This window comes from Stenella coeruleoalba (genome assembly GCF_951394435.1).
Source record: "Stenella coeruleoalba genome assembly, chromosome: 9".
Classification (NCBI taxonomy): Eukaryota; Metazoa; Chordata; class Mammalia; order Artiodactyla; family Delphinidae; genus Stenella; species Stenella coeruleoalba.
In genome coordinates, this window is record NC_137155.1 from 87,103,414 (window position 1) to 87,116,612 (window position 13,199).

Below are 13,199 nucleotides of genomic sequence, written 5' to 3' on the forward strand. Positions count from 1 at the left end.
CCATATATGAAATTCAGAATCTCTTCTGTCAGCTCTTATTTTGGCAATAGAAGAATACAGTACTCTTATCACAGATCACCCATCAGTGGGGTTTGGATTGAGACTAACTCAATTGGGAAAGGGAAGCGGGGCATGGGTGAAACCTCACAGCTGAATGATTTGATCGGAGCTGTTTTCCTCTGTCTCTGTCATCCTCAAAAATAAGCATTATGGAATTGGGGTTTCCTCTTGTCCTGTAACAGATGTCTCCCTGAACATCTTTCCTCCTGTTTCCTGATATTCAAAGATTTTGAGCACACAGTTTGGAGAACACCAAAGAAAATATATAGAAGACAAATTTAATTTGACTTTTTTTCTTAATAAGGTAATAAAGGAAACACAATCTTTAACCAAAGCTTCAACAGTAAAGGACTAGATTTAATTTGAAAGCTCAGAGAGTTCAGATTCATTCATTTCAGCTATGTGCCAAGGGTCCATTAAATCAGGTACTGTACTATTCTTGGTACAGGGATACAGCACCTAGAATTGGACATACAAAGTCCTTACTTTTGAGGAGCATACATCTCCCTTTTGATTTCCTTCTGAAACTTAGCTGGTACTGTACCTCCGAGAAAGTCCTCAGAGTGCTTTCACATATAGGCTTTAGGCATTAGCGTTTCTAGTTAACATTTTATTCCTAATAGCCTTTATTTGTAAGAAGTAGATTCATATAATACATATAGTTGTGATATTGGATCATAAAGCTAAATCATTTCTGGATCCTAGCAGCAACACACGATAGAATTCCTTACAGTAGAACAAACATTTACTAAAGTCTTGCAGCATATAAGGCACTGTTTTGAGAGCATGGGTGACACAAGGATGTATAAAACATGGTCCCTTATAATCCCGGTGGGAGAAGTGAGCATTTGCTCAGCCACTTCTAACAGAAGGCGAGTGGGAGTGCTGTATATATGTGCAGTGATCTTAATTACTGTCTGTGGTTCCTGTTCCTGCTACAGTGACTCAGGGGAGTCGTCAAAGGTACAGATTTGACTTTCTGAAGTTAGTCCTGTATGCAGAAAATGAAGTTGTTTGAATTTCTTCCTATTTTGGCTTTGAGCTACTGCTTTGACTTACCACCAAATTTTCATTATTTCTTATTTAAAATATCCCAATCATTTAAATGGATAGCAGTTAACTCCCAGACGCTCCTACATGAAGATTCAAGAATTAAAGACAATGGTTGGGGGTTGGAGAAGGGGCAGTGATAGAGATGGGTCGATGCAGGATTAGATGTTTCCCTTCAGAACGTTCTTGGATGCTGTATCAAACAATCTAAGCCATCACCAGAGGATGTGATATCTGGCCATGCGTTTTAACTTTCAAATGATGTTCCAGTTAATGAATTTGTAATACGATATTACATAATATAGTATCGATTCAGGTTGGTTTAATCCAATGCAGATGCATTTTTCTAGCCTTAGGAGTTCTGCTTGCTTAACTCTCTTAGGACAAAGAATGTGGCTTATGCCAAAACTGAGTAATGAGTAATGGCTTCATTGTGGTTTTTCCTCATTTGCTATTTTAAAAAGCCAGTCGCTTAAGTCTCATTGACTGATTATTAACCAGTCTAAGTATTTTAAATATTTGGAAGTAATTAGTCTGCTGTGTGAATGGCTTGAGTAGTCATTAAAGTGGAATGTCAACTTTATTTATTGGAAACATTTCTATTTTTGTTGAGCCCTCCTTTCTTTACAAGTGAAACATTATAGTTCTCGTGGCCTTTGTTAGTTGGCTCTTCCATTTGGTCCCACACAAAAGTGGGTTTTTATCTAAGCCATAGGCATGAGCTTGAGAGTGGTGCCCTTAAAGAAAGGGCTTGTTAGATCTGGTTGGATCTGAGGCCATGGTCAGATGAGTTCCATGTGTGCCCCTCTCCCCCTGCCAAAGACCCAGAACTTTTTTCTGAGGTCACAGACTGCAAACCCTCAACCTGGCCCATCATGATCCCAGTGTGTTAGGTATTTCAAGGGGATCAGACAAATCTGTTGATCCCTTTACTAGTCTTGAAAACATGAGAACACTTGGTGCTGGTGTCCAGTTAGCACCCAGCCCTTCACAAGTGCAGAGCATGAACACAAACATTCTCCTCTCTCCTTACGCTGTGGTGGACATAGCCATAGACAAGTCAGATGACCAGAGTTGAAGTCCTGGAATTTGGGAATTTAAAAAAAAGGTCTGATTTTACTACCTTAACAGTCTGGTGACTCGAAGAGTTTTATTTAACTTCTCTGGATCTGTTTAGTAGTTTTTTAAACAGCTTTCTTGAGGTATAATTCACATGACATACAGTTCACCCATTTAAAGTGTTCAGTTCAGTGGCTTTTCACAGAGCTGTATTTTCACAGAGTTGTATATTCACAGAGTTACCCATCTATCACCACAGTCAATTTCAGAACATTTTCATTACCCTCAAAAGAAACTCCATACCTAGCTATTACTGCCCAGTCCTCCCATTCCCTCTGGCCCTAAGCAACCCCAGATCTATTTATGTCACTATAGATTTGCCTATTCTGGACATTTCATAGAAATGGACTCATACAATATGTACTCTGTGACTGGCTGCTTTCACTTAGCATAATGTTTTCAAGGGTTGTCAATGTTTAGCATGCATCAGCACTTCTTTCCTTTTTATTGCCAAATAATATTCCATTGCATGGATCTGCCACATTTAATTTACCCACTCATCAGTTGATGGACATTTAGACTGTTTCCATCTTCTATTATGAATAATGCTGCTGTGAGGGTTCGTGTACAGGTTTTTGTGTGGACATGTGTTTTCATTTCTCTTGGGTATATATATATATACCTAGGAGTGAAATTGCAGGGTCCCATGGTAATTCTGTGCTTACCTGTTTGAGGAATTGCCAGACTTGTTATCCAAAGATTCCACAGGATTTTATACTCTTAATTTTACAGTGTATTAGGATTTCAGTTTCTCTATATCCTTAGCGGTCACCTGGCTCTAAACCATGTGCTGTTGCATTCCTCTCTGGCTATCTCCAGGGGATGTGGGTGGCAGCTACTATGCGGCCAGCTGACAGATCTGACCTGAGAGGGTCCGAGGGCTTTTAGAATCCCAGGCAGTCATCTCCCAGCTAAACAGCTGCCTGTCTGGTCTGAATTTATCTGTTCTTGCCAGCTTTAGTTTGGGATGGTAATCTTGTGTAGGGTTGCAGTGTGGGGATGGGGGCTTGGCAGGGCAAAGGAGTGTTTTAGTAGCCTACCCTTTAAATCTTCTACCTAGAAGAGAATTCGTAGTACAGAAAGAAGAAACACTTGTTGGGCTATACTTTCTCATGTATGTTCTCTTTTAAGTCCATTCCTCCTGCCCCACAGGGTTTGTAATAGTGGTAGAGAAGAGTGTGTGTTTCTCTTTTTAATTAGACAGAGGCAGTGGAGGCCCAGAGAGGTTACTTACCTAAAGTTATATATTATACTTGTTAGTATTTGGAAGGGGACTAGCAAAGGAGGAGATGGGATGTGGACTTAGAATAGACCCTGACTTTCAAGTTATGATCCTTTCCATTGTTTCATAGCTGTTTGAGTATACAGCTTGTGCATAAGAGTTCTTAGGCAGCTCTTCTGAACCTAGAAATGAGATTCTAATAAAGAACCACCCCAGCGGCTGAGATCCAGTGCTATGATTCTGTGACTGGTGCCCATAGTTATGACCAAAGTTAAAATGACACAGGGCATTGATAACTAACTGCTACTAACTTATTCTGCCATTCTCACCTTCCAAGATGGACCCTTGCACTCCCCTCAGAACTTGCTCTACCCTGGGTCCTTTCTATTAATAAAGAACAGAAGTATATGGTTAGAATTTAGAAGTCTATATAATAAAAGTGTGTTTTTAAAGTAGATAATTTGAATACTTTCAGTCACCTTTTAATTGGCTTAACTCCATCTTTTTAGGTCTCCTCTCTTCTCTTTGCCCATTTTGAACTCAGAGGAACTTGAAAGACATTGTGCACTAGTTACATACACCTGGGTTTCAACTAGGCTTTGCTATTTACTGCCTGTGTGACCTTGAGTTGTTTGCTTAACCTCTGTGTGTCAGAAATTGTTACATGGAAAAATAATGGTGCATATCTTCCTAGGATTGCAACGGTGATTAAATAAGTTAATACACATAAAGTGCTTAGAAGAGTACCTGGCATGCGGAATGTACTCAGTACATGTTAGCTGTTTATTGTTTTTTAAAAACACTCATAATAATAGAAACCTTATCACGACCACTGCTGCTACCATCCTTGCTACAACTCTAGCTCTTCTGGTCAATTGAACAACCTATGATTCAGGTTATCTATTTATTAAAAAAAATTTTGTGGGAGCGCACTGTACGGCATGTGGGATCTTAGCTCCCCGACCAGGGATCGAACCTGGGCCCTTGGCAGTGAGAGCGCGGAGTCCTAACCCCTGGACCACCAGGGAATTCCCTGATTCAGGCTATTTAAAAAAGAACTGAGGGAATTGCCTGGTGGTCCAGGGGTTAGGACTCCACGCTTTCACTGCCTCGGGCGTGGGTTCAATCCCTGGTCAGGGAACTAAGATCCCGCAGGATGCACAGCATGCCGAAAATAAGTAAGTAAGTAAATAAATAAATAAATAAGTAAGTAAAATTTTTAAAAAATAAAAAAAGAATTGAAGGTGATTTGTCCATTACACATACCTTTCTCTCCTAGCAGTTGGGCTGTTAAGGGACAGCAGGAGAACGAGACCTGTTTACAAGGCATGTCGATCAACCTTCTTTTGATTCCTCCTGATTGTATTTCCTGAGCACCTAGGGGAGAGTTCCTCCTTGACTGGGTCTAGCCCAGGGCATCCCATGCTCACTCAGTGTTGGAAAACCAGCCACTTTCTAATCAATTGAACTAGATTTTGAGGTTAATTTTAGCCAGCCTGGGGACAACATATAAAAGGAAAAAAACCGGAAAACCCCCCTAGTTCACTTTCAGATTTTTCAAGATTGATTTCTGCGGAAAACCAGTAACACACATATGAGCATGGAGAGAATAATTTTCATTTCTTTAAGATTTAGATAGGAAACAACCAGGAACAGTTTGCCCCAAAAGGTATTTACTGTCCCAAGATTTAATGTAATTTGAATTTCTGTCTTAGCTTTTTTTAAAAAAAAAAAAACTTCTGAGGGACTTCCTTAGTGGTGCAGTGTATAAGACTCTGCGCTCCCAATGCAGGGGGCCCAGGGTTTGATCCCTGTTCAGGGGACTAGATCCCACATACTGCAACTAAGAGTTTGCATGCCGCAACTAAGGAGCCCGCCTGCCGCAACTAAGACCTGGCACAACCAAATAAATAAGTAAGTAAATAAATAAAACTTCTGGGACGCCCTTGACTTCCAGCAACTGTAGCTGGAATCCCTCACAGTACCTGGTGTGGTTCCAAACATGCAGTTAATATGGGACTAAGTGAATGTGTAGTTAATTAAGTAAACACAGTTTCCTCCTGGGTTGTCTTTAACGCCTTGCTCCTCCCTGTCTTAATCTCCAGGTATCTCAGATGAAGACATTATCAACATTACTCTTCCTACTGGAGTCCCCATTCTCCTGGAACTGGATGAGAACCTGCATGCCGTTGGACCTCACCAGTTCCTGGGCAACCAAGAGGCTATCCAAGCAGCCATTAAGAAAGTAGAGGATCAAGGAAAAGTGAAACGCGCTGACAAATAAAATCTTTCCCACGTGCTGGCTAGGGATAGCTGCAGAAGGAGTGGTATGCGGTGTGTTATGGGTGCTGAGCTCACTTTTTTTTTTTTTTTCCTCCCCCGCTGATTTTTCCTGATTTTTCCAGATCTAGGCTGTGGGGTAGAGTTTGTATAAGTAACTAGGTAACTTATGTTGGCCCAGATAAAGGCTTTAGGATGCCTGAGTGCTAATGTCATAAGCCTTATGCGTTAGCCCCTGCCGGCCCCGTTTGAATTAGTCACTAAGTTAGTCACCAGTGGGGCTTAATCAATGTCATAAGTTTCCAAGATGGGGGAGCAACAAGTGGAGGTCAAGTTCAAGGTATTCCTCATTCAGTAAATCAGTATAGAGTGACCACTGACAGGCACTACTTACTCCAATAAGTAGTTCACAGTTATATTTACTGAGACTTTCTAGGATGATAATAAAGGGCATTAGATAACACACTATACTTAAGTATTTATTACTAGTCTTTTCCTCTAGAGAGAGGGATGCTTTGATAGGTTAAGACCAGAGGCCCATTAAATGGGAGAGTCATGGATGGATTCCTCCAAGACAGCCAACAACAAACACCAAGGCCCTTTGCCTCATGACATTTGGTGGAATTCCTCTCTGGCTGCTAGAATTAGCAGCATATAGACAGCTATAGCTGTTCGTGTTCTCTTTTTGTTTTATTTTTGTTTTTTAAACTTTAATTTTGGGGTCTTTAAAATTAATTTAAAAATAAGTTCTGTGACTGAAAATGGTACCATCCCAAGAATTTCCATATGATTCATAAATATTAAGTATAGGCTGCTGAATTATTCTCTGCTCTTATCTTCCTATAACACAAAGAGTTGTACTTGTTTCAACACATAGACATGCCTAATTCTCTAAAAATTGAAGGTCAGGTCGGGGGAAGGTAGAATATAGTGGGTGTAATTTTATTCACTTGAACAGGGGAAATGGTATATTCGCACTTGTCATGTACATTTGTTCTTTATCTGCTGAGGGCAAAACATTATGGTACGTAGTCTGTAGTATTCAGGGTAGGCCACAGACAGAATTGACTGCTTATCAATCTTAATGATATAGGATGTTTTTAGATGCTGGAGATAGGTAAGTGATCATTTCTTTAAGCTACTGCCTTATTTCAGAGCAAGTGACATATATTTCAGTGATAAAGTCATGTAAACAATTTACAACTATAAAAGCTGTTACAGATATCACCAGTTTTTCATGGTTTTCCATTGGTGGATTGGTTTATTTGTATCCATTTTATAGTAATACTGTCATTAGAAGGAAACTAATTCTAAAACCCTTGCTACTGCTTGCTTGGTCTCTACTGATCCTTAAATCAAGACTTAGAGCATCAGCTGAAAAGAAGAAATGAACCTAGTTTGCTCACAGCTGGCTGCATCTGTGATGCATAAGGACATGGAACGTGGATGCTTGACGTTCCTGACCAACTACTGGCTTTTCTGCCGTAGTCCTTCTTTTCACAGTTCTGTTGCCTAACCAAATAACACTGTTTGTAATTCAGAGATCAGGGCCAAGAATACAACTACCAGATCTTCCTAGAATTCCAAACCTATGGCTAAGCTTCAACTCAGACCATTTTTGAACAGCTTCATCTCTGGAATTGGCATCTGAATTTTCCAGCCCAAGAAGTGACCATGTCTTAACACAGCTTAAGAGCCTAGAGTTGGATTCTTCCCTCGTCCTGCATCTAGATATCCACCTCCAGTGGACACCTGGCAGCATGATGTGCTCCTGCACACAGAGCTGTGCTCACACCCAGTCACTTTGGAATCTTACAGACTTCCTAAGAGAGGGATAATTTTTGCTGACACTTTCTGGTACAATTTGGTTTTTGAGATCTTGGCTGAAATAAATGAAGAGATATTTATGAAAACTTGCTGTAAAATTATTTTTAACGACTCCAGCACTTCAACCTTGAGACCACCTAGTGAATCTGTTTTCTTTGCATGGCTTACAAGGGATCCAGAATTTTTTTTTTTTTTTTTTTTTTTTTTGCGGTACGCGGGCCTCTCACTGTTGTGGCCTCTCCCGTTGCGGAGCACAGGCTCTGGACGCGCAGGCTCAGCGGCCATGGCTCACGGGCCCAGCCGCTCTGCGGCACATGGGATCTTCCCGGACCGGGGCACAAACCCGTGTCCGCTGCATCGGCAGCATCGGCAGGCGGACTCTCAACCACTGCGCCACCAGGGAAGCCTGGATCCAGAATTTTTGATGTAGGTATCTTGAATCTGCCTAACCTGCATCCTCATCTTGGCATCCTTCTGTACCACGTCAAGCTGGGACCAAAAAAATGGGGATTTTTTTAAATTTAAAAAATGATAGACAGCTTATCCAGAAATTTGGTCCTTGGAGAGAGCAGCCCATCCTGCTGCCAGGTTGGGCTTGCCCTGGAGCCAGTTAGACACGTCTCTTTTGCCCAGGCTGTAATGATTGTTTCATGTAGGTGCAGAGTGGTAAGATAAGAGCCATAGCAAGATGCTACTCCTAGAGTTTTAATTTTTAAATGTCTCAGATGAGTAGTGCATCCCAGTACACTCAGACTTTGTTTTTCTGAAAGAACAGAAATTCTGCCTCAGAAAATGGAAGTTCTTGCATCATCCAGTACTAATTTGAGCACTGAATTAACAAAGCATCCTCGGTTAGAGTACATAATGTCGTGTATGTTTCCTTGATAAGATGTATGAGGCAAATTTCTTAACATGATCTGGCTATTTCCAAGCTCAACCAGATTCTTTTGCTCCAGATTTGCAGACTATTTCTCATCTTGGGTCATGACCACTTTTATTAAAATGCAGTCCCTCCATGTGCACATTAATGGCAGTGGTTATTTGTCTTCTGGCCTGGGAAGCCTGCCCAGGCTCTATAGTTTTTGTGAAAATGCTTTTTTTTGGTCAGTGTGTGAGCTGGTTAACCCAACTGCCCCATCGGACAGCAGTTGGGCAACTTGGTGGCCAGAAGCAGAAGTCCTCCTGATCACGATGACAGTCTCAGGAAAGAGAAGCCAGAGGTCATGTACATTTCCCCCCATTCCTACTATGTAGTTATAGTTTTTTATTTTTCTAGCTCCTTTGTGTTTATGACAGAATGAGGTAGGGGAACCAGCTTTACTAGACAGAAGATTCATCATCTCCAGCGTCATTTTTAATTTATTTTTATGCTTTTACATAAAGTGGCAAGCCTCTTTTCAAAGTTCAGCTTTCCTCTGACCTGGAAAGTCTTTCATATGTTCAGATTACCTCAACATTGCAGACCCTGATCGTTTCTCCTGTTTTTGTCTTCTGCATGGTTGGATTTTGCAAGTTTGGGGCTCACTTATGTAACACTGTTCGTTGTATTAAATCATGCCTGGCCTCTCAGAAGATCTGGCTGTGACAGATGCCATGTTATGCTGTAGCCTGATGGTTTCCACATCGGTCTGTGAGGGGACTTTGATCCCAAGGGGAATATGAAGCATCCGTTCTATAAGAATATTTTAATCATACAATCTCCCTCTAGTGACAAAGCTATTTGGCAAACTGTTAGGCAGAATTTAAGTCAATCTTTTTCCACAATTGGTGAAGTTTTATTTATTGGAGGATAATCTAGCTATGTAGACTAACCTTTAAAACATGGAACTTAAGTCCAAAAAAAATGAAAGTTCCTTAGACAAGTTTTTAAAGATAAGCTAGATTGTCATCAATACTTCCTATTTTCACATAATAGAGCCACATCTTATTTGCCATTTATTTGAGTTGGGGCTAGCCATTTAAGCTTATGCTTACTCTGATTTGACAGGAATATATATGTTTAAATCTTTTTATTATAAAAAAATTTAAACATCCCCAAAAGCTGAGAGTATAAATAACACAAAGAACACTCACCCATCAGCCACTATCACCTCATTAACCATTATGTGTATCTTCTCACACTGTCCACTGGATTGCTTTGAAACAAATGCCAAACGTCAAACAGGATAAATTTTGAAAAAGAAAACACCTCAAATATTCTCAACCAGTTAAAGCAGAAGCCACCGTAATCTGTTCTAAATTTGTCCTCTTTGGTCCTCTCAAGAAACAACCATTGCTAAGTTGTCCAATTCGAGTCCTATATATAGGTGCATTATCTCTTGTTGCTATTTAAAGAGCTGTTAGTCTGTTCTGTGCGACTTCTGTGGGATAATTTGGGATGATATGGTGCCGCTGTTGTTAAATTCAAGTGTTTAAAGGTGAAAATGTTCCTGAGACTGTTTTTAGGATGTAATTCTGAATCTCATAGATTTAAAAAATTGAGCAAATTTGTTGATGTCATTGTAAATTAGGTGACTCCCAATGGGAGAAGGGAGATAGAAAGTGGAGGAAGATAAAGAAGACCCCCGTGTTACTAGTTTTGAGCTGGAGATACCTGTAGGAATGTGTGTGCATTTTCCTCTCTCTTTCTTCGCAACGTCACCCCACCTTTCCCCCACCCCCCAACCCCAGCTCTGGCTCTGTGCTCTGAAAGGGCCTAGAAGCCATAACCTAGTAATAGGACACGTAGTTCCCTTGATCTTGTTTTCTAAATACTGTTCCACAGACCCAGGCATGTTTGGGAAAATCGGTGATTCCAGGTTGGAGGCAGATAAAGTATAAGGTGAGTTTAGAACATCTTGAGTCAGAAAAGAAAAAAATGCCCAAAGACTGGTGGGACACAAAAATTGGCTTCAAATGCCAAATCTGGGGCCGTTTGAGATGAAAGAAAAGAATAACAAGAATGGATTATAGAACATTTGTCTCAGTCTGTTCAGGCTGTTGTGACAAAACACCACAGACTGGGTGGCTTAAATAACAAACATTTCTCACAGTTCTGGAGGCTGGGAAGTCCAAGATCCAGGCACTGGCAGATTTAGTGTCTGATAAGAACCCTCTTTCTGGTGCTCAGAAAGACGCTTTCTCGCTGTGTCCTCATATGGTAGAGAGGGAGGGGGCTCTGGTCTCTTCCTCTTAGGAGGACACTGTTCTCATTGTGAAGGATCCACCCTCACGACCTCATCTAAATCTGCTCACCTCCCAAAGGCCCCACCTCCAAATACCATCACACCGGGGATTAGAGTTTTAACATTTGAACCTTAATTCGATATTTTAATTAAAAGTTATAAAGGATATTTTGGGGGCCTGAAAAATTTAAGGGTGAGGTGTCATTATGTCTGCAGCTCACATTAAAATGTTTGAGCCAACACAATTGCTCCTATGTATTTAAAGAGACGCAGAAAGCAAATATAGTAAATATTATAATTGATGAGGAAAGAGTTAATAATGTACTATTCTTCCAGCTTTTCTGTAGGTTTGACATTTTCCAAAATAAACCCCCCCCCAAATAAATAAAGTGACAGGAGAAAAAAAAATTGGCAAGGAAGCAACTAAAACAACCTTGTATTAAGTACAGTCACTAAAACATGTTTCGCTATATGCAGTGACTGGATAAAGGTGCCTGGTTTCTATACTTTTTATTCTTGAAATCTCAGTTTTTGTTAGTAAAGGAAAAACTTCTTTGTATTGTCAAGAAACAAGTTGTACACTCATTTTTTTCTACTAGGTCTAGTGCTACAGTTATGTATCAGACAATTAGCTTCTCTGCTAATACAAGTCAAAAATAGGATTATGATTGCCATCACCTTGTAGCTGAACAAATAGAATTTCTCCTGATACAAAACCTTCTACTTTAATCTTTTAGTACCTTAGGATGGCATCCCTTCTTAATGCCACCGTTTGGCTCCTAAACTCTACTTAATCTCTGGGCCTCCGTTTCCTTCGATTTTAGCTCCTTGCAGTGGCCACCTCCCGTGTCCCTTGTGTCACTCAGCTCAGTGTCATCGCCCAGCTTGAATCCATGTGACCTCAAAGCAGCCATGATTTCTACTGCTGCTCCATGCTTCCTTCTACTAAGACTGCTGAGAGTCAATAGCCTGTAATGAATGCTTCTCATTGCCCAAAGCAGAAGTCAAATAGGTTCTGTTGGCACTAAAGATTGGCCTTTTATTTATGTTGTGGTTGACCACTTAAGCCTGAAGTCTATTCTTACTTTAAAAACAGCATTCACGAAAACGATCCTGTTTTCATGAAGGAAACTCTACCTTTTCAAGACGGCTTCATTTAATTCTCTGCAAAGCCAAGTTCTTAAAAACGTCAGCATAGACCAGAATGTGACATAAGCTTGTCTCCAAACAGCCAGTGCCTCATTTCCAGTTGCAAAAAACAGATGCCATTTGACAGCAACTGCAGCTGAAGGAGCTATTTTTTTCTTCTTTTTATAAATTTATTTATTTATTTTGGCTGTGTTGGGTCTTCGTTGCTGTGCGCAGGCTTTCTCTAGCTGCGGCGAGCGGGGGCTACACTTCTTTGCGGTATGCAGGCTTCTCATTGCGGTGGCTTTTCTTGTTGCAGAGCACGGTCTCTAGGCGTGCGGGCTTCAGTAGTTGTGGGCCATGGGCTCTAGAGCGCAGGCTCAGTAGTTGTGGCGCACAGGCTTAGTTGCTCTGCAGCATGTGGCATCTTCCTGGACCAGGGCTCAAACCCATGTCCCCTGCATTGGCAGACGGATTCTTAACCACTGCACCACCAGGGAAGTCCAGAAGGAGCTATTTTGCTGCAGAGAGTTTACTCAAGAATTTCTTATGAATTCACTCTAGCCACACAGATACTGAAAAGGGCACATCCACCAACCACACTGTCCTGCATCCACTTGAGAGGAATCTTCATTTGATGTAATGCTGACCTAGGTGGGGATTAAGACAGAGCTGGAGTTTGTATCAGTCAAATTAATTGCATAAAAATCTACTCTTTTAGTGAGAAGACGCTTTGGAGTAGTTAAACCTGGACGTTGGAGCAGAAAGGGCCAAGACCATCACATAGTTACACACCCATGATTGAGACCAAATCCATTCTGACACTTATTCTATAGAACATTCACTAGAGTTCTCCTGGCAGCCACTAGCTATCGGTATAGTAAAATACTAGTCAGTATTTCTGTTTCTGAAGCGCCCCAGGATTCTGAATTGGATTGCAGGGAACATTATTTGTAGCTGGAATTCCAGGTACTCTCCTAAGAGTCTTGGTGTTTTATCTTTATTTTTAATCTTTATTTCTGCACTTAGACACTGGGGGTCAGTATTTATTCATAAATGCCTCTGGGTTTGACTGCAAACCTAGCTCTTGCTATTTACAAAAGGTAATGTCTAAAGGGTCCTGGAATTGATTGTGGGATTTCCTTCTCTGATTATGTAACTACAGAGCTCAGCCTAGGTAAACATAAAATGTAAATATAAACATCGTGGATCCCCATGGGATTGTAACCTGGGAAAGATGCAGACAGTTTTCAATCTAAAATACAAACTAATACCAAGTCCTTGTTGGTTTCTGGAGACTTGTCTGGCAACGTTGTTCCTACGGATGCACTCAGATGTTTGGCAGGATT

General features: G+C 40.8%; 1 protein-coding gene across 2 annotated transcripts in view; it reads left to right on the forward strand.

Annotated features, from left to right (window-relative positions):
* The window catches only part of BPGM (bisphosphoglycerate mutase), a 36,483-nt gene extending 24,723 nt beyond the window's left edge, over positions 1 to 11,760 (forward strand). For both annotated transcript variants that reach the window (XM_079932678.1, XM_079932679.1), the window contains exon 3: positions 5,557 to 11,760. In XM_079932678.1, coding sequence (XP_079788804.1) covers positions 5,557 to 5,735 — 179 coding nt within the window. In that variant the 3' untranslated portion in view covers positions 5,736 to 11,760. The remainder of the gene's footprint in view (positions 1 to 5,556) is intronic.
* The last annotated feature ends 1,439 nt before the right edge of the window (positions 11,761 to 13,199 follow it).